General features: G+C 32.2%; 2 protein-coding genes and 1 long non-coding RNA gene across 7 annotated transcripts in view; 2 read left to right on the top strand and 1 right to left on the bottom strand.

Moving 5' to 3' along the window:
- The first annotated feature begins 146 nt into the window (after positions 1-146).
- LOC127062477 (uncharacterized) lies at positions 147-5006 on the top strand. 2 transcript variants are annotated; one of them, XR_007781140.1, is made up of 7 exons: positions 147-283; positions 2411-2575; positions 2699-2795; positions 3284-3446; positions 4006-4088; positions 4195-4376; positions 4709-5006. It is a non-coding gene; the product is annotated as an uncharacterized LOC127062477 (long non-coding RNA). The 2 variants fall into 2 exon arrangements; XR_007781141.1 differs by lacking the exon at positions 4709-5006 and adding an exon at positions 4570-4645.
- LOC127062474 (sperm-associated antigen 1) lies at positions 1484-5963 on the bottom strand. Of its 2 annotated transcripts, none has more exons than XM_050990754.1 (11): positions 5897-5963; positions 4582-4749; positions 4208-4484; positions 3880-4099; positions 3493-3654; positions 3266-3393; positions 2832-2935; positions 2154-2763; positions 1955-2078; positions 1703-1873; positions 1484-1620 (listed from the first exon to the last, which is right to left on the bottom strand). In XM_050990754.1, exons 2-11 carry the CDS (start codon positions 4734-4736, stop codon positions 1544-1546), a joined length of 2028 nt encoding a protein of 675 aa, XP_050846711.1. In that variant the 5' UTR covers positions 4737-4749; positions 5897-5963; the 3' UTR covers positions 1484-1543. The 2 variants fall into 2 exon arrangements, with proteins under 2 accessions (XP_050846711.1, XP_050846710.1); XM_050990753.1 differs by lacking the exon at positions 5897-5963 and adding an exon at positions 5046-5326.
- A 270-nt stretch (positions 5964-6233) lies between these two features.
- Positions 6234-21608, top strand: part of LOC127062475 (ras-related and estrogen-regulated growth inhibitor-like) — a 79877-nt gene continuing 64502 nt past the window's right edge. Inside the window, exons 1-2 of one of the 3 annotated variants that reach the window (XM_050990756.1) lie at positions 6234-6368; positions 9260-10410. In XM_050990756.1, the coding sequence (XP_050846713.1) occupies positions 10350-10410 (61 nt within the window). In that variant the 5' untranslated portion in view covers positions 6234-6368; positions 9260-10349. Of the gene's footprint in view, positions 6369-6392; positions 6589-8776; positions 8870-9259; positions 10411-21608 lie in introns of those variants that run through there. The other 2 variants (XM_050990757.1, XM_050990755.1) reach the window with 2 other exon arrangements.

Here is a 21608-nt window from a genome sequence, read left to right as displayed (position 1 = left end):
AAAGTCACGGAGTCCGGATGTTCTAACGGAATCAGACTGTCCACCCGTTATAACACGTGTATAATGGCGTCCTCTGGACGGTAGAAACTCGAGAGCACAGTATATATACGTATATGTGTGTGTATGTGTTGTGTGTATACAGAAGTGTATATATATGTATATATACTAGTAGAGAATAATCCTCAATCGAATCTCTCTCATTTTATTTTTTATTAAATCTATTAGGTCAGATATAAGAAGATAATTCTTTTCGTACGATTCAAAAGTTTCTTATCGACAATTCGTAAGTCGTTACAATCATTCAAGATATTTCCTAATATTTTTTTATGCATCCTTGACTACATCCGTTCGTATTCATATCTCGAGATTTAAGATATATATCAATTGTTAAAGAAACGTTTCACATATTTGATACCATTAATTTAATATATCAAGTATTTTCAATCATCAACCATTTCGAAGAAATTAAAATAGTTAAATTAAAATACGAAAGATCAATATTATCGAACATTTCTAAGAAACAAATCTATGAATTCTTCTTTCATATTATTATTTTTCTTTTATTAAAGTTCAAAGTTCGTATCTCTTATCTTTATAAACAATATCTATCTAATATAAAATAATAATAAAATTTGATACGTATATTTCACGTTGGATATATGAAATCATCATTCGTTTGACATTCGTTTATATCGATTTTATTTTTTTTATAACAATTGAAGTATTCATTTTCAATATAACTTTGTAATTTTCAAAAGAGGATAGATAGATATATAAAAAAGATGTTAGAAAGAGAAAATAATCACATGCATTTGCATCCACAAGAGCAGTAGACTCGACCAATCAAATCGTACGTTACATTCGAATACGAACGTTCCTATTGGCTGGCACGTAACGCGTCGCTAGTTTTATATAGCTTCACATTTGTCCACCAGTGTATCTACGTAATAAGCGCGCCATTTTCTATTATATGTTGTGGAGCGTTCGATATTCGCGATATTTTTATTTGTCAATAAATCTTTTATTTGTTCTATTATTATTAGTTTTTTCTTTTATATTATTACTTATATATTTAGTGTGTTTAGTATTTGAACGAGATCGAGCTAGTTATCTCGATATTCCTATGGCAATAACTTGATTTTTTTTCTTGTAAACGTTTTATTGTTATTATTTCTTATTAGTATTTTTAAATCGTTACATTTATTACGTCATGGAGTTATTTATGAATGATTAAAAACATTATTAATAATTTTTTTTTCTATCATTAGACAAGCTGCTCATCATTTTTCTAATCGTCGCTTTAGACAAAATTAGCCAAAGTACAACCATCTAACGCATTTGTAATGTAAATAAGAATGTATAGAAAAATTATTGGGTTAAAAAATTAGAGGTTAACAAGAGATAAGAACAAAACGATGTTTAAAAAATTTTTACAATCAAATGATAATGTTCGATAATGGATGATTAACAAAATACAAATTCGTTTCTTTATCAATTTTAAAATGTTAAATTTAATTTAATATTAAATATGATTTACATAGTTTTAGACATAAACTTCACGTAAGACCGATACTTCCTTACATCCTTGATCCTCTAAAAATTGGAATATATTTGATAAAACTGTAAATTAAAAGAAAATTAATTTTTTTTTCTTAATATATTCGACGAGAATAAGAAGTTTAAATCGTTGTATTATCATTACCTTTCTTATCATTATTATCCATAAACATTTTTACAATAGAAAATCGACTTAATTGACTAATTGATTTTAAATAACGAACAAGTAGTTCACAATCTTCGGATTTACGAAAATGTTGTTCTAAACAACGTAATATCAAACTGAACATATTTCCATCAAGTTTATTACCTATAACTAAAATATTTTATGATTACATACAATCGATATATAATTGTATTTGTACATGCATATGTATGTACTTATATATATATATACCTGTATCGAGATTTTCGAATTTTAAAGCTCGTAAAAGTCGAGCGTGTACTTCTAAATCATTATCATCTTTTAAAGATTGCCATGCACGAAGAAATTCATACGGGCTCGAAATATTCTCCAAATTCTAAAAATATAACTATAATTATATTTACGATATAATTTATTAATTGACAATATAGTATTTCATCGAATAGTTTACCATAAAAATTTCGTTTTTCTTTCGACACGTTTGATCATCGTTGCATTTTTTTTCAACTTCGATATTTTTCTCTAATAAATTAGATTTGTTTTTATTTGCTGTATTATGATTATTTTTTATTTCTTCATTATCCTTCTTAACGACAGATTTATGTTCTTTCGTATATGATTGATCATTCGGGATCTCCTCGATGACGACTCCAGAAGTATTTCTCGTTTTACAAGAAAAAATTGATTTTTGTTTATTATGTTTTATAGATTTCGATTCTTGGCCAATTAAAATGGAAGTTAGTTCGTTGGACACAGTATTGTTCGAAGAAGATAAATTAATATTTGCTAGCCCAAGATTAATTTCATTGCAATTTGATAATATTTGTTTACTTTCATTTCGAAGACAATAATTTTCTTTGATATGTGGTAAAGGTTTGTTACTATGAGACGGTCCTGGTCCTCTCTCACAAACACATATATTATTTTCAATAATATTTTCAATTTTCTTATTAGATGACTTTGAAAGACACTTTTTAAGGATATTTATTTTTTCAGTATCACCTTCACCTCCGATGATCTTTGCAATTTCATTCGAAGATGTTTCTTCTTCGATTTTCATTCTGTATCAGTGAGGACGAGAATTTATATGTATGTACGTTGACGTAAGAATATCATTTTTATTACTTACCTCACTCTTTTAGATTCGCAAGGTTTTCTTAATTTATTGATTCCAGCAATGGCTGTCTTGTTTGTCGGTTCTAGCTTCAAGACTGTCTCGTAATCGGTTAGAGCCTGTTATTTATTTATAAAAAGATATACATAAATTTTTTTTATTTCATTAATCCTTTGAATTATAATTATTTTACTATATTTAATCTTTTTTTTGGCCAACTCTGATTCGATATTTTCTATATATTTATATATATATATATATATTATTTTTGGCAAACCATTTTCATAATCACCTGCTCATGTAGACATATACTTTCGAAGCAATTTTGAAATAAAACTGTTTCTATTGATTCATTTTATTAATCAAAAAAAGTCTCACAGATCAGAGATGACCTCATAATGTAATATAATTAATAATATAAATTGACTTTGTGTTAAATTTTGACGTACTTTTTGTTTTTTTTTCAGATTTTCGAAACATAATGCACGTCGAAGAAGTGCTTTAATATTGTGGTCATCCTCAGAAAGCACAATATTGCAATCATTGAGTGCATCTTCGTAACGCTGTAACTTAATGACTGAATATAGCATGTTAAACGTGTGTTTTCTCTTTCTTTATTTCTTTCCTAACGTAAGTATAATTTAATCTAAATAAAATTATTAATTAACTTTCTTACGTGTCATAGCTCGATTATTATAAGCGATTGGGCATGAATTTATCGCGATACTGGAGTCATAAAATCGTAGTGCATCGGTATAATCACCAATTCTGAAAGCTTCGTTTCCCTTTTTTCTTTCTTGTTCAGCAATTACGTCTATTTCTGTACCAGTAAACGAAGCTAAAAGAAATAATAATAATTAGTAATAATTATTAGTTAAAAAAAAAATAATAATGATAATATATTTTTATCAATATTCGATTTTCGAAGATATTAATTAATTATTAATCATTATTAATATTCATGAATTATTTTATATAGCCATTTTAAATACCATTTTATCGTAATAAATAATTTATTTATAATCTAGACTTATTCTTGGAGCAATCGAATATTTTTCCTTACATTTGTTGAGAATGATTTCTTTTGAATTTTCTTTCCTTTTCTTTTCCATATCTTTCTGTCTTCGTTGGATCTCTTTAGCTTCAATTTGTTTTCTCTCTTCTTGCAAATCTATCCTATTTATTTCAGTGTCAACATCGTATTTGTCCCAAGCAGCATAATCGCAAGAAGCTATTCGTTTGGATTTTCGATCGGTCTCACGTTTCTCTCTGGTATCTTTTTTCTATTGAAAAAATTAACAATCGTATAATTATCATAGATATTTATACATATATATATATATGTGTGTGTGATAAAAATTATTTCTATTATTTTAAGATAGTTATTCTACCATCGTAGAAATCTCTTCGGCATGTCTAATTTCTGGGATAAGTAAAGGATCGTCTATGAGAGTGGCTTTTCCATCGTTCAAATCCTTCTCTCGAGAATGCATTTCACGAGTCCAATCGTTAATATCATTATCAAGTTCCTTGCATTCGTCTGGTAGCAACATTTTACGGGTAAGAACTGGTACAGTTTTTCTTAAGACTATACTGTTCGGTTTTATTATCGCCAAACGTTCTTCTGCATGTCTCGTTAAATCTGGATAGATACCCTCCTCTCCGGATCTAATATATATCGTTAACGAAATAAAAAAATTAATTGTTTAAATTATTTAATAATATTTGTTTGTTTTATTATTACGTTTTGTAGATAATGACAAACCTGAGTATTATAACGATACGTTCCAAGGTCTTGCCATTTGTACATCCTGTGATATATTCGTACGATAAATTGTCCAAAGGTATTTCATACTTTTCCAATAAAGATTTCTTCTCTGGCTTCTGCACAGTAATTAGATCCGCTTCTTCGGTGACCATGTTAAAAGGACGTCTGAAATCGACATGGAAGGCCTACATCTTGTTTTTCTCGGTCGTTATGGTAACGGGTTCTTACACCATCGAAAGTTAGTTCCAGTTGAAATAACAGCAATGTATTGATATCAGTAGATACGATCGTTAGAACCAAATTTCGTTTCTTTCAAAATTGTTTACACGATTATCAAGTTACTGTTGATTACTATATATACATACATACATACATACATATATATATGTGTGTATATATATATATATATATATATATATATATATATATATAAAGTCCATCCTATTGGAAAGTATATATACCTCTCTATACGAATAATAAAGCGTCGAGAGCTTAGGTTCTTCTCGTGGAATAGCCAACTCACGCAACACCGCAGAGGAAATACGCATCGGTATGGTTCATAGGGTCGCGCTTGCACGTTAACACGGAGGATCATAAACTCATATGATTTATTAGCGAGTTAAGATTTATAAACTTATGATTCGGTCGTGTCGAGGGGAGTACACAATTTACCGTATATACATAGAGAACGTTCCCAAAGGGAAGCGTCTGCCTTTCAACTATGTTCAACCGCACACGACTAACTCTGTCCTTAACAACGAAAGAAGATTTATATATTAACCAATACATCGACGAGTGTTCATGAAAACTACATGGACGTTCTCTCTATAATTTGTCCGTTAAAGGAAATTGTACGAATATTATCAGTTAATAGTGATCAAAACGAACAGTAATAGACAAATATAATAACACGTATAGACGAATATAACAAACACGTATATATACGTATAAAAACGATCTGTTTATTATTTAGTTTTACTAAGAAATCATTCACAAGTATTATTAGCCACGAGTCATTCCACAAAGGTCGATTTTAGTAATAACAAATATATACATATATGTTATGTGTGTGCTGTGTGTGTGCGCGTGTACATATATATACACACTATGTATGTATGTATGTATCTATGTATGTATGTATAGGTTTACGGTACTCGAAACTAGTAGACTCTTTTATTCGAGTCCGTATTCGAGGAAAGGAACGCACAGAAGAGGTATCTTCGGTCGTGCTAGGTAGTGCAACAGAGAGAAGAGTAAAGAATAGTACAGCATAGCAAGACACGGCTCTCTCGACGCATCGGAGCGTGCTTACCTGTTAACACGGCAGTCACCTTGTAGTGCACGACGGACTAAGGCAGCGCCGGGCGAAGCCGTGCGCAGCCGGCCCCTTGAGAGAGCGCGTATATGTGTATATATGTGTGTGTGTATACATATATATATATATATATATATATATATATATATATATATATATTAGAAGGCCGGAGACGTTCCAGTTACAAGCATTCGCCGACGAGCGTTCGGCGCGAACGCTTCGAAATCGTGTCCGTCGTGATTCTTATGTTGTATATATAATACAATCATTCGCACGAGAGTTTGAGTTATACCTTTATGGTTTTAACATTATATATTAATCCAAGTTTGAAACTAATTAAAGTTTTCTGTGTTTTTTGTTTTCCCTTTTTTTTTTCTTTTTTTCTTCCTTTTCTCTTTTCTTTCTTATATTACGGATAGGATAGAGCATTTAAAAGTGTTCATTTTTGTTTTCCGTGATAATTTCTCAGGTAATTGATAACGATTATTTTTTTCTCTGTCTCTCTCTCTCTCTTTCTCTCTCTCTTGACAATCGTCATCGATATCGTTAAACGAGATCGAACAGACCTACCTACCCGTTGTATAAACAAACGTCACGTTTTTAGTGCGATTCGAATTGTTTGCTTTTGCCGTGCGAGTGTTCGACCTTCTCGAGGCCGTTCCAGATGATGATGACGATGACGATGATAGGTAAAGCAAGCGTTTAATGTCTTTATCCTCTCTCTCTCTCTCTCTCTCTCTCTTTATCAATCTATTTCTTTTTTCTTTGTTTCCTACTTCGTACCTCTCGTTAAAAATTTTTTTAATATCGTCGACACACCAAAAGGGATTACGTCATTCGTACGACGAGCAAGCACATTTCTTCACGCGTCGGATGCGACCGGTGATCTCGTTGAACAAACAACACGAACTCCGAAGAATCTTTATCCGAACGGTTGCCTGGTTGCTTGCTTGCTTGCTTTCTTGCTTTCTTGCCTGTTTATTCGAAGTTGTGCTCGGAGCAATGCGTGAAATTTTTCCGAGTTTATATTTATCGCGATGAAATGCGGATCGCACGATGCAATGCGAGTTTTGAAATCGTCCAGTAAATAAACTTTCATATTGGTATGTGCGTAGAGAATATCTACTCCAGCCGAATATCATTGTGTGATAATCGATAATTTATTGTCGAAGAGAACGTTGGAATTCAATGATGTTTTTTTTTCTTTTCTGCTTCTCTTTTTCTCTTGTTCTTTTTTCTTTCTTTCTTTCTTTCTTTCTTTCTTTCTTTCTTTTTTTCCTTCCTTACATTCTTCTTTTCGACGAGAATGGCAATAAATTTTCACTCGTACGTTATCTAATTTGTAAACCTTATCTAAACGGAGGCTTTGTATTTTTTTTTTCGCTTAATTGTCAGAGATCAAATATGAAATCTAACGGAAACAGGTGCGCAAGTTCGTAGAGTAATACATTTGGTATTTAAAGGTCGTTCATTTCCTTTTCGAATGTTTTCATGGACATAGTCGTCTGGCAGTATTATTTAGATCAATTTTATTTGCTCGATACGTATATGTATATACTCATTCGATTGGTTTGCATCAGTCGAACATATTATCAATTTTTTCTTTTCCTTGTTTTTTTTTTCAAGTTTGTTTTAAAGAACAAAAAAAAAAGAAAGAGAAAAAAATCGCTTTTCTTATTTTCGTTTTTCTTTGCCCATTAATTTTTTCATATCCTTATTAGAGACGACGAGAGTCAAGCTTACGGACGTTGTCCCATAATGATCTCATAACTTTTAAGCTGTGCGCCATGCAAATCGCAAAGAACACGTGGGCGATGGTGCCACTCGACTTCCGTGCCACTCGTTCGATATGCTCTCTTTAAATAAAGCGATTTAAATAATTTACTAGATATAATATCACCAAACGACTAACTATCTCCGTTCGATACTTTTTAACAATTTTATATATTCGACACATACGCACACATCATACATATTTTCTATGTAATACGTAGAACGAATTAGATAAAGGGTCACGTTTTATTTATTACCGTCATTTTCGAGATCTTCGGTTTAAACTCGACCGTACGAATAGATCTATTCGGCTAATTTAGAACGATCCGTTTCTAAACCGTGTCTGTGTCATAAACTCTCGTTCGTTTCGAGAAAAGCCGACGCGAGCCATACGAAATTCTCTTCGACGACGACGACGATCAGAGAAGACGAAGAGAGAAACGATGATGACTCTCGCTGGCAACGGCACGGCGACGATGCATAAACGATAATTCGAGTCCGGATGCGTCACGCCTCTCCACGATTTACCCTTTAAATCACTATTACCATTAAGGGCTATCATCATCATTATCATTATCATCATTGGTTTCATCTCACTGGAAAGCGAAAAAAATAATAAGCGTCGCACGGAGGCACGACTAATTTCCTGGACGAGATAGAGGTATACGTAGTTTGTTCGAGATTAAAGACCTCATTTTACCACGATCGTATTCATATAAAGCTATTAAGATTTTCTTTTTTTTTCTCTCTCTTAAAGAATTAGATCGAAGTAAAAAACGAAAGTTGAAATGAAAAATTGCAAGAGAAAATCCAATCCAACCCGATCCGATCCGATCCGATCCAATCAAAAAGAAAGAAAGAAAGAAAGAAAGAAAGACAAGACTTGAATCGATCTCTTAACATTTTTTCTCTTTTTTCTTAAATAAACATTTATTATTCTTAGACGAGCAAAGAGAAATAGAAAATAGTGGGGAGGCTTAACGTTATCGAGTGCGCGAGTTTCGAACGTCGCGCCACGCCGAGAGAGCGTGTGATAATTTGGTAGAGTCCGTGGTGGTCGGTGGTAGGTGGGGAGGGGATAAGAAGAGCGCGCGAGGCAGGAGTAACGCTCAGTACTCGTCCGGCTGTCATAGGGAGAGGACGTTTTGCACGCTTGCTCACTTACTCGTGGCTTTCGCGTGTTTCACTCGATTCACGGTACGCGTGCGCATACTTCATAACTGTCACTTTATTTGCGCATAATTTTACGAAACGAATTTATACTTTTGGCGTACCATCTCGCTACCATATATATATATATATATAAAAATCGTAAGAAAGAGAGAGAGAAAGAAAGATACATAACAACATTTACTCGTTCGTAATAATACGTAGTAAGAAAATACCTTGAAACTTTCCTTCTGTTGTTATTCTCAACGCGTCGATTAAGAGAGAGAGAGAGAGAGAGAGAGAGAGAGAGAGAAACGGAGAAAGAGAAAGAGAGAAAGAGAACGAGAGAAACCGGACGGGTCCGGCAGCGAGTGGCGCCTCGACGGCGTGACGAACGACGAGTTGCCTCCATTATCGAGATTCCTCTCGTGTTTTCAGGCTCACTGCTGTCCCGCGACACTTTCCAAGCGATGACGAGAGGAAGCAGCGTTCGAATGGAAGCAATAATCGATCGTTAAAACTTGAAGAGAGAAATTCTGGAGCGACGACATCGTTGACTTCGAGTAAGAATTCGTGTTGCTACATATGTACGTTTCTTTACGTAAGGAAAAAGTACAAGCCCGTTTTCGAATTTCGCGCCTCGTTTGACTTCGAGAACGATTGGATCGTTGTTAATTTATATATTAAATTGTTACGAAAAGTTTATCTCGGAATCGCCTGCCTTTAGATCATTGTGTTCGCTCGATAGACTATTTACGTCGTTAACTTTACGATTAAAAGTTTACGATTGAAAGGAAGAAGAGGAAAAATCGAAAAGGAGAAGAAAAAGGAGAAAGGTTATATCGAGTGTTCGCGAAATATCGATTGGGACGTCTACGTCGGTGGCGTCAAGTAGGAACGGAGACAACTGTTGTTAAAGAAGAAGTAGAAGTAAAAGAAGAAGAAGAAGAAGAAGAAGAAGAAGAAGAAGAAGAAGAAGAAGAAGAAGAAGAAGTGCAGGAAGGTGGGGAGAGAGGAGGACGAGGACGAGGACGGGCCTTTCGCGCGCGAGCAAGTGGGTCAGTGTCCTGGCCGATCGCGAGGAGAGACGACGAGGAGAAGAGAATTTTTTACGAATATCTCTCTCTCTCTCTCTGTCAAAAGATGAGACTGTTCTATAATTATATTATACGTTGGATTATTGAACTTCGGTGAAAAGTGAGAAAAGAGAGCTGATTTTATTAATTTTTGTCCTCCCTCTTTTTCCCTCCCTTTTTCTCTCTCTTTCTCTCTTTCTCTCTGTTTGTCTCTTTTTTTTCTTTCGTACGACTCATTTTCTTTTCCTTTCGTTACTTCTGTTGTCAACGTACTCGCAAGTTCCCATCCCGGGTTTTTCGTTTCGTTTTGTTTTGTTTCCTTTTCTTTTTTTTTTTATTCTCTCTATTTCCCCTTGAGTGAAATTTGTGAGGAAGAATTCGTTTATCACGCTGGATGATGTGCTGCGACAGAGGATCAAGCAACGACACGTAACGACACACCAGTTTGTCCGATGACAAACGTCAATAGGATCAGGGTGGTCGTCCTCGGCGGCCCCAGAGTCGGCAAGTCCGGTAAGTCTTTTATTTCTTTTCTTTTTTATTTTGTTTTTGTTCGTTCGTTTGTTTTTTTTTGTTTTAATTCTTTTCTCTTCATCGACTTTTCTTTAGCTTTTTTCTTTCCTCTTTTTTTTTTCTTCGTTGCAACTATTTCTCGCCCCGCCACCCTTTCTTTTTTTCTTCGCGACTCTTTAATGACACTGCTTTATCGACCGAGTAGATTATTCTATTTTGCGCGGGAAAATTTCTTCCGCTAATTTTCATTGTCGATAATACAGACACCTTTTCGTAAATAGTAAAGGATTAAAAGGATTGTGGGATATATATATATATATATATATATATATATATGTTTATAAGAGATTATAGATATAAGATTTACGTTATCATCGAAGGATAAGTCGTAGTAAACGAATAGAAATGCTTTGATCTTTTTTTTTGTTTTCTATTTTTTGATGTTTCTTTAATGTTTTGATTTATTTCTCTTTTCATTCATTTATCAGAATATACGTACGTATCTACTATCGTACTATATACGTATTTATTATCTCGTTAAACGAAAACCTGGTCGAAAAGGAATAAATAAATAAACCGGTAAATGGAGGAGTTTGATAAGGAGATGAAAGAAAAAAAGAAAAAGGGAAAAAGAAAACCAATCGTAGGTGTTAGTTTACGCGCGAGTTTCGAAACGTATTTCAACGAAAGGTTGAAATTGTGTTTCCGTTTTCTCGCTTGGCATTTATCGTTCTCTCTCTCTCTCTCTCTTTTTCTTTCTTTCTTTCTCTTTCTCTCTATCTTTCTCGAGCAACGATTATTTCTGATCGGAGTGAAGAAAAGAAAAGTAAAAAGAAAATTAAAAAATAAACGATTTAATGGTAGCAACTAGATACAAGTTATACGTAAGTACAAATCGTATATCGTTATTTCGATATCTAGTATGGTACATAGAGATCTATGGGAACACATCGATTACAATATCGTATAAAATTAATATTTTATATACATATGTATATCGTAGGCGCCATATAATTTCGTACTCTACGTTTTTTTAATGCTAACGATCGAATGAAAGTGCCGTTAAGATGGACACACATAGTCTTCGATATAGTACAGTGTATTAGTTCGTTCAAAACCCATATGTTTGTTAAGCATACAAATCGAATACAAAGCTAAGTTATTTTATTTTAACTCGTGCATTTTCTTCGATATACTTCGACATAAATCGAAAGGTATTACTTTATAATCGGTAGAAAATAAATGGCTGATATTTATTGGGCCAATATTTTCAAATAAATACGCTCGATATTTGTAATAAAATATCGGTACTTGATTATAAATGACGTAATCCTTACGCAACTTTAACACTTCATTATTTATACCGATCAAAATATTCATATCTATCGATCATTTATTTTGCAAAATATTTATCATTAATTAATTAAAAATAATGATCGAATAAATAAAATTGAAAATAAATTTAAATCGTAATTTGTATCGTTTTATCTATCGACAGTAATTACGTATTACGTACATATATATTTATATACGTAGATAGATATTATTTTTATAAAGATTTACGAAGATCTTTGTTTGAAGATATTTTTATTATTTGTTTGAAAATATTGACGCTTAGATTTCGTATTTATATCGTCTTATTTTTTTCTCTTTTCTTCGCACTTTTTCGATCGACCTTCGGTCATGACTCTTTTTTCTTTTTATTTTTAAATTTTTCTTATCTGAAGAAGGAAGAAGATTCTAATCGTCGATAGCACAGAATTAAATCGGCTCGAATTATCAGCGATTCTTCTTGAAATATTTTATCATATATTTACAGATCGTGTCCGATTAATATCCTTTATTATATATATATATATATATATATATATATATATATATATATATAACTAGACATATTATTATAAAAATTTATATACATATATATATATATATATACATATATTAAAAAATAAATGATAAAACAATTTCTATGAAACAGAAAAATAATGATCATTGTAATATCGTGCAATTTACTTTTTTATTTAACAAAAAAAAAGAAAAAGGATTCTTATCGAAATAAAGAGAATCCTTAAAAATCGTGAGAAAGAAAGAGAGAGTATCCTCCGATCTGTGCTATAATAAGGATTTAAGGATCTGCATGGACGTTATCGAATATCAACGAAATGGTCAGCAGGTTGTCGAGCTATGAGAAATTTTGCAAGAAGGGTTTGGGAAAAAAAAACATGATATTCGATACATCCGTTCTTCTAGTTTTTTCTCTACGCGTATGTGCGTCTGTATGCGCAAAAAATACAAAAAGAAAAAAAAAAGAAAAATTAGAAAAGGAAGAAGAAAAAAAAAATAAGATGAAGAGAGAGAAAGAAAGAAGAAGATTCATCCCCCCAGAATTTGTAGGACTTCGATCATCGCTCATAAATATCGACACTCGAGAGATCGAGTAAAATAATCAATTCGTGTTTCGTTATCAAATCGATCTTCTTTCTTGCCAAGAATATCAATTATTATCTTTCATGTTACAACGGTTGCCCATTTATCTGCGTTAACGTTCGTTGAAAGAGGACAATTGACCGAGTGCCTTCATAAATTCATTTCGTTTATAAAGTGATTTCATTGCGAGGAAAGTCGAGAGTTAGGTATAAGATCGGGTTCGATCGAATAGATTCTAAAAATAGTAGATAAGTAAGTAAGTACCTCGAATCGATCTCGATTGATCGTTAACGTCCCTTCATAATTCATTCTATTCGATCATATTCGTGATACATAGAAGAAATCATATTCGTTTGTTACGTTTCGAACACGCGCTAATTAAGTGCTCGAATAAATCGTCTATTTGTTCTCTCTCTCTCTCTCTCTCTTTTTTTATCTCTATCTGTATGTTTATCTCTATGTCTGTTTCGTTCTCTTTCTCACTCCCCCTCTTTGTTAAACTGGATAAGGTGAACCAAGTCTTCGACCTTTATCGTGACGATAAAAGTGTTTTCTAACGCGACTCGGTGTGCACCTTCTCTTCGACGTTCCGCTAATTAGCACGAGAGTCGATCCTGCCGAATATGGAACTCTAAGAGAGAAAGAGAGGGGAAGAGAGAGAGAGAGAGAGAGAGAGAGAGAGAGAGAGAGAGAGAGAGAGAGAGAGAGAGAACAGAGACACACTAACGCACGTTCTAACGTAAACTTAGAAGAGTGTACGGTATAGATAAGTGCACCGACCTGTCTGTTAGTGTCCTTATTTGTATCGAATCGTTTGCCGGCGACACGAGCAAATCGATACGGTCGGTAGGTAACGATGACACGTTTTCCTTCGAGAGTTTATCCTGTTCTACCAAGACACGTTAAGTTTCATGGATAAAACTTATGGAGTAGTCACATATATATGTATGTATGCGTGTCTGTGTGTATTATATCTATATATCTAGTCCATATATATATATATATATATATATGTTTATATATATATACCGTTAAATGATAATAGCAGACGAAACGATTCTGCTTGACTGTTATTGGTTACGAGCGACTGGCATTAGGTCAAAAAATTAGTGGCGATACTGAAGATAACTAACTCCTTCTTTATTTGTATACATGTTGATATACGGAACAACCTCTTCCAAGGATTCGACATTAATAATCAATTAGATTTTTTTCAATTTGGAATATACGTATAATAGTAACGTAACTAACAATTAGGTTGCAACGTACGAGAACCGACGATTCCTTGAAAATGAATTTTATTATGTCGTTGTAATCATTGTCATCCTTGTCGTCGTTTAAAGTGGCCTCGATGAAACTAAAAGTTCAGACTCGGTAGAAACTCCATAAAGTATAATTATATTACGATTTCGTAGAAACGATTTAAATTCGAGCAATGACTACGGATCAATTTTATTTTTTATTTATTTATTTATTTATTTATTTTTTGTTTTTCCGTTTGGTTTCTTTTTCGAATATTTGTTTTTCCATTTCGTTTTATTTTTATTATTTCCTACATTTTGTAACGAATTGAATTGACGAAAGAATTCCTGTTAATTAGTAAGAAGATCGTCAAATTTAATTTTATGCGTCAATTAATTTAAAACGTTTGTAAATATGATTAGATATAAGAATGTAACAAATTAATTTATGATAAAGACGTTGGTCTAAATTAATTATATTTACTATATAATTATTGATATTCCATTAAATATTATAGTAGCTATATTTAGGTACGATAACTCATTTATAATAGACTGATTAAGATCTGTCATAGGTAATTTTTTTTGCTTCTCATTTTCCGACATTAATTTCAATATTTTTATTAACAATATTATGTAATAATAATTATTCAATTTTAAATACATTCAAAATGATAAAAAATATAAAATTAATAATATCGTATAACAAATTTATAGAAATACATTTCTAATATATTAATATAATACAATATAGATATAAGTTTTCATAGCTAATTAGAAATTGTACTAGATTTTTTATATAATCATACAACTTTCTAATATCAATATTAATGTAAGTGATAATAATTAATTAAAAATTGTAATGTACTAGCTCTTTTTTATTGTATTATATCGTTTATACGATGCGACGTTCAAGAAATGGTGGTTTGACTTCTTTTTTTTTTTCCATTTTCTTTTTCTTTTTTCTTTGTGTGTGTGTGTGGTTTTATTTTTTTTTACCTCTCTTCCCGGTCGAAAGTTCGACCTCGATAACGAGGCGAGGAAGATACAAATTGCGAGAACATCGCTGGTTCGTTTCAGGAAACGAGTCGTTCGGGTTAACCACCGAGTGAATCGCCGATTTTACGAGGATTTATCGCCGTGTCCAAATTCACAGTGTAGGTAATGTACGTACTACATATATACGAATATACATAGCGTACATATATATATGTTTGTGTGTATGTGTGTGTATGTATATATAGCTACGTTCTCGTCCTTTCTTGCGTTATCCTGATTCACGCGATCACTTCGCGAGTGTGACCGAACAGAATGATGAAGCGTGTCCTGTAAAAAGGACTCTCCTCTTATTGTCCTCGGTTCATTCCTTTTGAGGATAATGATACGAAAAAGATAGGCTTTTTTTTATTTTTTTTTATTTTTATTTTTTTGACATTATATAAAAGTCATGATTTTGAACGTTCGCTTGATCGTATCGAATGTACGTTTAAAACTATGTTTTCTTCCTTTTTATTTAGTATAATATATCTATTCATTATAAATATATATATTTGCTTTATTATTTATTATTAATATTTGTGTACTTACTTGACATGATTATTAATATGATTACATATATATTTTTTTATAAAAAAAAAGTTTCTCGAGTTACTTATGATACATCATGTTATATTCAATTATTTTAATAACATTAAACAATACTAATTGAATATATTTTTAAACAAATTATTGATTATGCTCTACGTTATTTGATCATACAACGATATAATAAAAAGATCGAAAAAAGAAAAAAAAAAATATCCGTGTATAATCGAATGAGAATGCTCATTAAGATATCTCGATATCTCGATATCGAATTAATCGGATTATCTCGGCCGATATCTCAAATGAACGAATTTCTCGAGAACTTGAACTCATTTAGTACGGTCGTTCGTTGATTCATCGATCCGTTTAAAGGATCTTGACCTTGATAGCTTCTCGTTTTAACTTTGGAGTCAACGAGTAAAGAAAATCGTTTACGTAAACCCTATTACATAGGGGTCGATGATAAAGGAAGGGGGCAGTTGAGTGAGTACAAAGAGGACGATACATACAAGAGAAAAATAAGAAGAAGAAGAAGAAAGAAAATAAGGAAAGAAAGAAAGAAAGAAAGAAAGAAAGAAAGAATGAAAGAAAGAAAGAACGAACGAAGAAGAAGAAGAAGAAGAGGAAGAAGAGGAAGGTAGATTAAGTCGCATAGACGAGAATCCTGTGTAACGTGGAAGAGGCAAAGAGTGCAAAAGAGAGAACGAAAGAGAAAGAGAGAGAGAGAGAGAGAGAGTGAGAGAGAGAAGAAAGATGCGATACGTTCTACTCTAACTTCTATTCGCTTCTATACGTGGACCACCGATAGATGCACGCGAGATAAGCGCGTGGTGCACGTAAGAAAATAGTAATTACGGCCACGATCATCCTGGATAAAAGCAACGGCTAGGAAGAAGAAGAGGATAAGGATAAGTAGGAGAGAAAGAGAGAGAGAGAGAGAAGGAAGAAAAGAAGGAGAAGAAAAATAAGAGAAAGAAAAGGAAAAGGATACTGCAGAGAGTTTGCAAGGCAACGAAGCGCATCCTCTTTCGAACGATGCGCGCGACTCTTTGCGAAAACATCGTGTACGCCCTTATTTGAAACTTACTATACATATAAATACCTGATATATACGAATATACGCGTACCTATGTACCTACGTACTCTTACATACCGTATATAATGTACATGTACTTACGAATTTTTCCTCTTTTATTTTCATCCATAGATCCAGGGGGTTAGATGTCGTGGAGAATTTTTCTTTTCTTTTTTTTTTCTTTTTATTATTATTCTTCTCTTTTTTTTTTTCGTGCCACATAAAAAAGTTATATATGAAAGATATATATATATATCTTTCAAAGAATATATATATATATATATATATATATATATAATGTATAAATAAAATAAAATATGTAGACAAAATGTTTTAAACAACGTAAAAAGGACGCTACTTTTTATCGTTGTCCAGAATTTTTGGAACGGAAAGAGAAAAGAAAAAAAAGCGAGAGAATTATCTCGGTGAAACGTTTGAACGGCAAAGGAGAAGAAAGTATTGAAAAAAAGAAACTTGATTAATTGATAAAATGAAATTAATAAAAATTTTGATAAAATCATCAAGCGCCGTCCGAAATAGAATGGGCTAGGTGAGGAAAGTTCTTCGATAATGTGTTTAAATTGAGTATATTCTTTTTTTCTTTTTTTTTGCTTCTGTTTTTATTTTTTCTTTTTTTCGTTGTTGTTTTCTTATTAATAATTCTCAATTATTCCACATTCATTTTTTCTCGGAAATATTTTCGTTCTCTCATACATTATGAGTCAACGATAAAAGGATGCATCGAGTCTACCATATTCGCTCTTAACTTCGTGTTCTCTTACGCGATGCTATTTTTATACTTCTCGTACCTCGTTAAATCGTTTCGAGGTAAAACTTCTCGTCAATGCTTTCAGAGTAGTAATATTAATGGCCTGACGAATTTGCAAGAAATTAGATAGGTATTTATGTGTATTCTTTCTTTGAAACTCGTAGATGGTATTATGAATGATAGGAAAAATTTATAATCAACTACTTTATTGCCTTCTCTCTCTTTCTCTCTTTCTGTCTTCTCTCTCTTTTTGATTTTGTTTATCGTTAATTCATTCTTCGTATTAACTCGATATCTCGATAACATCGATATCTTCGATAAAAGCGTGAGCGGAGATTAAATAACGTCGATCAAGATTACGTAAGTCTTTGGGAGAATAAAACGTTTATCATCGTTGATCCATGCATGGATCCCATTTCGATCTATAAACGAGACATAAATCCTGTTGTTTTGCTCGATAATGTCGATAAAGATCTTTTGATTTTTAAACCAACGATAGAGACAGAGAGAGAGAGAGAGAGAGAGAGAGAGAGAGAGAGAGAGAGAGAGAGAGAGAGAGAGAGAGAGAGAGAGAGAGAGAGACAAAGAGAGAGAGAGAGAGAAAGAAAGAAAGACAATAATATTCTTCGAGCTACTTCTTTTTTAATATCGATAGTCGAAAACTTCCGGAAAAGCACGACTCATCGTACAAAGATCGATCGTTGTGTGATCATCGTGTATCGAGAGAAGAGACCCATTCACGTTACATATACTTATACATATACATATATATATATATATATATATATATACATATATATATATATATATATATATATATATATATATATATTTACAATATACATATACATACATACACATGTAATACACAATACACATATATACATATAGATAGTATAGAATAAGATACACGTATAGAAAAGAAGAACGGTGTTCTCGTGAGGACTGCGCTTCATAAATTTCTTCGTTTGCTTTGCGAAGCGTACGAGAGAACTTAACATGTCGCCGACGTTCGTAGCCTCTCGTTCGACCCTCGAAGACTTATTGGGTACATAGATCCGTGCCGCTCTGTACTCGTCGAGCTCTCGTATATACACCGTTTATAAATCTGTCCTCGCCGCAGTCGGTGACTCTCTTGGTGGAAACCTCACGAGAAGGTGAAGAAAGAAAGAAAGAAAGAAAGGAAGATTGTAAAAAAAAAGAAAAGAGAAAGAAAGAGAGAGAGAGAGAGAGAGAGAGAGAGAGAGAGAGAGAGAGAGAGAGAGAGAGAGAGAAAGAGAGACACGGAACTTTGTACATTCGACGTAATCGAAGATGGAAGTCAAAAGTTCGAGATTTCTTTTGATATCTCACACAAACGTTATATCTCTTTCTTAATTCGCATTTCTCTTCTCTTTCGTATTTTATCACTTGGAGATGAGATTGACTTTTTACCATTTTACTTTTCTTTTTTTTTGCTTTTTTTTTTTTTTTATAATAGTAAGATCGATATAAGAGGAAAGAAGATATATATGATTTCGATAATATCGTGATAATTTTCTATTTTTTTTTTCTTTCGTTTTTTTTTTTATAGATTATAGATTTTTTTATTTATTACCTCGTAGTTTTGTATGTTCTTTTCAAACGATAAGGTTTTAACAATATTGATTTACAAAAAAATCGATGAACGTAGTCTTGACAAATTCGTAATATTTTCTTGTGAATTTTTAGATTATTAATTTTTCGTTTTCTATTTCACGTTATATTTTCGAATTAGAAACTCGAGGAGAGGGATGAAATGTAAGTTTGATTTTTTTGCTTGTAAGAAAATCAAATGTAAAAGGAACAGGTAGATGTGATTTAAAAACATTTCACGAACCCTTTATATTCTCTCTCGTAGATCGTTGCATCGACGATTTAAAAAGATTCTCAATCGAAAGTATCTTCGAAATATCGTTCAGGCGATATTCCACGTTCTGTCCAAATAATTACTTCATTTTACTCCTGCCAAAAATATCTACGAAAGAGGCCACTGGGAGTATCTAAACAAAAAAAAAAAAAAAGAGAAAAAAATCTTTTCTAAGTAGCTCGTAAATATGTCGGTCAAGGATTTATGTTCGTAAATATACGCGAAGTAATCGATGATCGTTGTTAAAGAGATCACGAACGATCGAATTTACGATCGATACTCCCTATCTACGATTTTAGATAAACGATCGAAGGAATGATTCAAAAAGAAAAAAAAAAAATACAAAAAAAGAAGAAAAAGAAGAAGAGATTCCGAAGAAAAAAAGAAAAAAAGAAAAGAAAAAATGCAGATCATTTGGATGGATCGAAAATTGATTGATCATCGATCGATCGATGATCCTTATCGAAATTTCTTTTATATCTTCTTCTTCTTTTTTTCTTCTTCTTCGTGTAATCATTTTAAACCAATGAACAATTTTATTCAACTGTAGCGCAGTATTTGAAAAGTAAACGTCGGGTATATCTTATAATCAAGTTGAAAATATCATTTTCAACGTGGAAATGGCGATTCTTCGTTTTTCGATTATCAACCTTTTATATGAAGACTCTTTCGTCCGGCAGTTCTTATCGTTATGTTACTCCTCGATTAGTGCAAATTCACGAGCGAGGGACTGTGCACGATCGTCGTTACACTGTCGCTGCGTCTCCGATATAATGTAGCTTTTATCTCGTGTAAAGATAGAAGAAGGAGAAGATGAAAGAACGAGGGAGAGATAGAGAGATAGAGAGAAAGAGAAACAGACAGACAAATAGGGGAAAGTATCAACAGTGGAGCTATTTTTCAGGATGTTAACTACTCTACTTCGAAGAAATTTATTAATCGAATTATTTTTGAAGTTTCTTACATTCTTTCTTTCGTTCTTTCTTTTTTGTCTCCTTTTTTTTTCTTTTTTAACAAATTTCGAAAGTGTTCATTAATTAACAATTAACTTGAAATACGTGATACTGGTGGTACACTAATTGAGAACGTTCATCCCGATTTCACTTGAATTTTATATCATGCAATTTGAGATTCTATATGTTTATATAAAAAGAAAGAGATTAATATTTAAGCTTCGACGATTATGAAAGTGGTCTATTAATAATAATAAATATATTTTAATACATTGAAATGAATTAGTAATCATTCTCGTAATTATCGGCTCATTCGATGGAACGTTTTTATGAAACAAATTTTATTTTATTTTTCATTTAACTCGAAGCGTTCGATTTATTAATGAAACGTCACGTATTTTATTTCCTAACAAGCATACTCGTATAGTATAGTAATTGAATGTCGGTTTCGATAGATTGAAAGATCGAACGTGAAACAATACAAAGCTTTTACTTAACAACAAAATACATATATACATACATACATAGATACATACATACATACATACATGCATATAGATATATATATATATATATGTACATTCAATCGTGAATTTCTCGAACAGAACGGTTCGATTATCGTCCCGGATAAAAATGAGCTGCGAACTGGGAGGAAGTAATAAGAGAGAGAGAAGTTAAATAACCAATAGAGAAGCAATAATATCCTTTTGCAATGGAGACGGCGTCCCGGTGCTTTAGAAAGTACGTGAAAGTGGTGTAAGACTACGAATTCCGCTACGAATAATTTTCACTTTATCGATTGTGTTCTTTGAAGCTTAGAAATGAGCTTTCCGTTGTTTTCTATTTTTTTTCTAATTATTCTTTTTTCATATATTTCTTTTTATTTTTCTTCAAATTACCCACAATCGCTCCGACGCTGATTACACGCTATTAATACCGATTGATTTTTAATCGTATACAAACACACAATGATTTAAATTATTTCATTGAAAATGTTTGACAAGGTTTTAACAATTTTTTTTCTTCTTTTCATTTCAATATCTATTACTATCTTTTTTTTTTTTGTAATATATATGTAAGAGAAAAATAAAAATAATTTTCATGATTTATACGAATGTGTTTTTATATTATATGTTAATGAAAAAGAGTTTAACAGTCGGATAATTAGTCGCGAATAGGCGAATTGAAATAATTAATCGATCGTTATCATAGTTATCGTGCGTGCTCGAATAATTTACGCGTTATTATCGATGCCTCT

This window comes from Vespula vulgaris, chromosome 3 (assembly GCF_905475345.1).
Source record: "Vespula vulgaris chromosome 3, iyVesVulg1.1, whole genome shotgun sequence".
In the NCBI taxonomy this organism is placed as follows: Eukaryota; Metazoa; Arthropoda; class Insecta; order Hymenoptera; family Vespidae; genus Vespula; species Vespula vulgaris.
Note: the sequence above shows the minus strand (reverse complement) of the source record. Positions and strands in the feature narration are given on the sequence as shown.

Excerpts from the sequence above, each read along its gene's own strand:
- LOC127062474 (XM_050990753.1), bottom strand. The coding sequence starts at position 5,179 with ATGATCCTCCGTGTTAACGTGCAAGCGCGACCCTATGAACCATACCGA. Across the intron at positions 4,100-4,207 it reads CCGAAGAGATTTCTACGATG|AAAAAAGATACCAGAGAGAA; the intron begins GTAGAATAACTA and ends TTTTTTCAATAG. Across the intron at positions 1,621-1,702 it reads GGATAATAATGATAAGAAAG|TTTTATCAAATATATTCCAA; the intron begins GTAATGATAATA and ends TTTAATTTACAG.